Source organism: Corapipo altera, unplaced genomic scaffold, assembly GCF_003945725.1.
Source record: "Corapipo altera isolate COAL_440 unplaced genomic scaffold, ASM394572v1 52624, whole genome shotgun sequence".
Classification (NCBI taxonomy): Eukaryota; Metazoa; Chordata; class Aves; order Passeriformes; family Pipridae; genus Corapipo; species Corapipo altera.
The window spans coordinates 1-1,407 of record NW_020891352.1 but is presented as its reverse complement, the minus strand read 5'-3'; the positions used below and the strand labels follow the sequence as shown (position 1 = coordinate 1,407).

General features: G+C 68.4%; 1 protein-coding gene across 1 annotated transcript; it reads left to right on the top strand.

Moving 5' to 3' along the window:
* Positions 1–43: 43 nt before the first annotated feature.
* On the top strand, positions 44–1,373 carry LOC113942546 (microtubule-associated serine/threonine-protein kinase 3-like; the record flags this gene model as incomplete). The annotated part of the gene is made up of 2 exons (XM_027633654.1): positions 44–272; positions 1,208–1,373. Coding segments are annotated over 2 exons (395 nt in total), but the record flags the coding sequence as incomplete, so codon positions are not given.
* Positions 1,374–1,407: the final 34 nt, after the last annotated feature.

Sequence of the window (1,407 nt, the reverse complement as noted above, 5' to 3'; positions counted from 1 at the left end):
CCTGGGGCCCCGCCCAACTCACCTGAGGCCCTGCCCAGCTCAGCTGTGGCCCCGCCCCGTCTCCCCTGTCCCCTCACCTGTGTCACCTGTGTCACGTGTCTCACCTGCCCCCTCACCTGTCCTTACCTGTCACCCGCAGCCTCCTGATCACGTCCCTGGGCCACGTGAAGCTCACGGACTTCGGGCTCTCGAAGCTGGGGCTGATGAGCCTCACGACCAACCTGTACGAGGGGCACATGGAGAAGGACGCCCGCGAGTTCCGCGACAAGCAGGTGGGCACACCTGGGCACACCTGGGCACACCTGGGCACACCTGGGCACAGGTGGGGTGGCACAGGTGGGTGACACAGGTGGGTGGTAGAGGTGGGCACAGGTGGGCTCAGGGGGGTGACGCAGGTGGGCTCAGGTGTACTCAGGTGCATCAGTGTGGGCTCAGGTGATAACAGGTGGGCACAGGTGTGCCCAGGTGTACCCAGGTGCTCCCAGGTGTGCCCAGGTGCCCCCAGGTGTGCCCAGGTGCACCCATGTGCTCCCAGGTGCCCCCAGGTGCTCCCAGGTGCCCCCAGATGCTCTGAGGTGCCCCCATGCGCTCCCAGGTGTGCCCAGGTGCCCCAAGATGCGTCCAGGTGCCCCCAGGTGTACCCAGGTGTACCCATGCACTCCCAGGTGCCCCCAGGTGTACCCAGATGCCCCCGGGTGCCCCCACATGTGCCCAGGTGCCTCCAGATGCTCCCAGGTGCTCCCAGGTGCCCCCAGGTGTGCCCAGGTGCCCCCAGGTGCGTCCAGGTGCCCCCAGCTGCTCTGAGGTGCCCCCAGGTGCTCCCAGGTGCCCCCATGCGCTCCCAGGTGCCCCGAGATGCGTCCATGTGCCCCCAGGTGTACCCAGATGCCCCCGGGTGCCCCCACATGTACCCAGGTGCCCTCAGGCACCCCTAGGTGTGCCCAGGTGCCCCCAGGTGTGCCCAGGTGCCCCCAGATGCTTTGAGGTGCCCCCAGGTGCTCCCAGATGTGCCCAGGTGCCCCAAGATGCGTCCAGGTGCCCCCAGGTGTACCCAGGTGTACCCATGCACTCCCAGGTGTACCCAGATGCCCCTGGGTGCCCCCACACGTGCCCAGGTGCCTCCAGGTGCCTCCAGGTGCTCCCAGGTGCTCCCAGGTGCCCCCAGGTGTGCCCGGGCGCGCTGAGGTGCCCCCTGCCACGCCCGCAGGTGTGCGGCACGCCCGAGTACATCGCGCCCGAGGTGATCCTGCGCCAGGGCTACGGGAAGCCCGTGGACTGGTGGGCGATGGGCATCGTCCTCTACGAGTTCCTGGTGGGCTGCGTGCCCTTCTTCGGGGACACCCCCGAGGAGCTCTTCGGGCAGGTGATCTCAGGTACGGGGCACAGGACAGGTGAGCTCAGGTACGG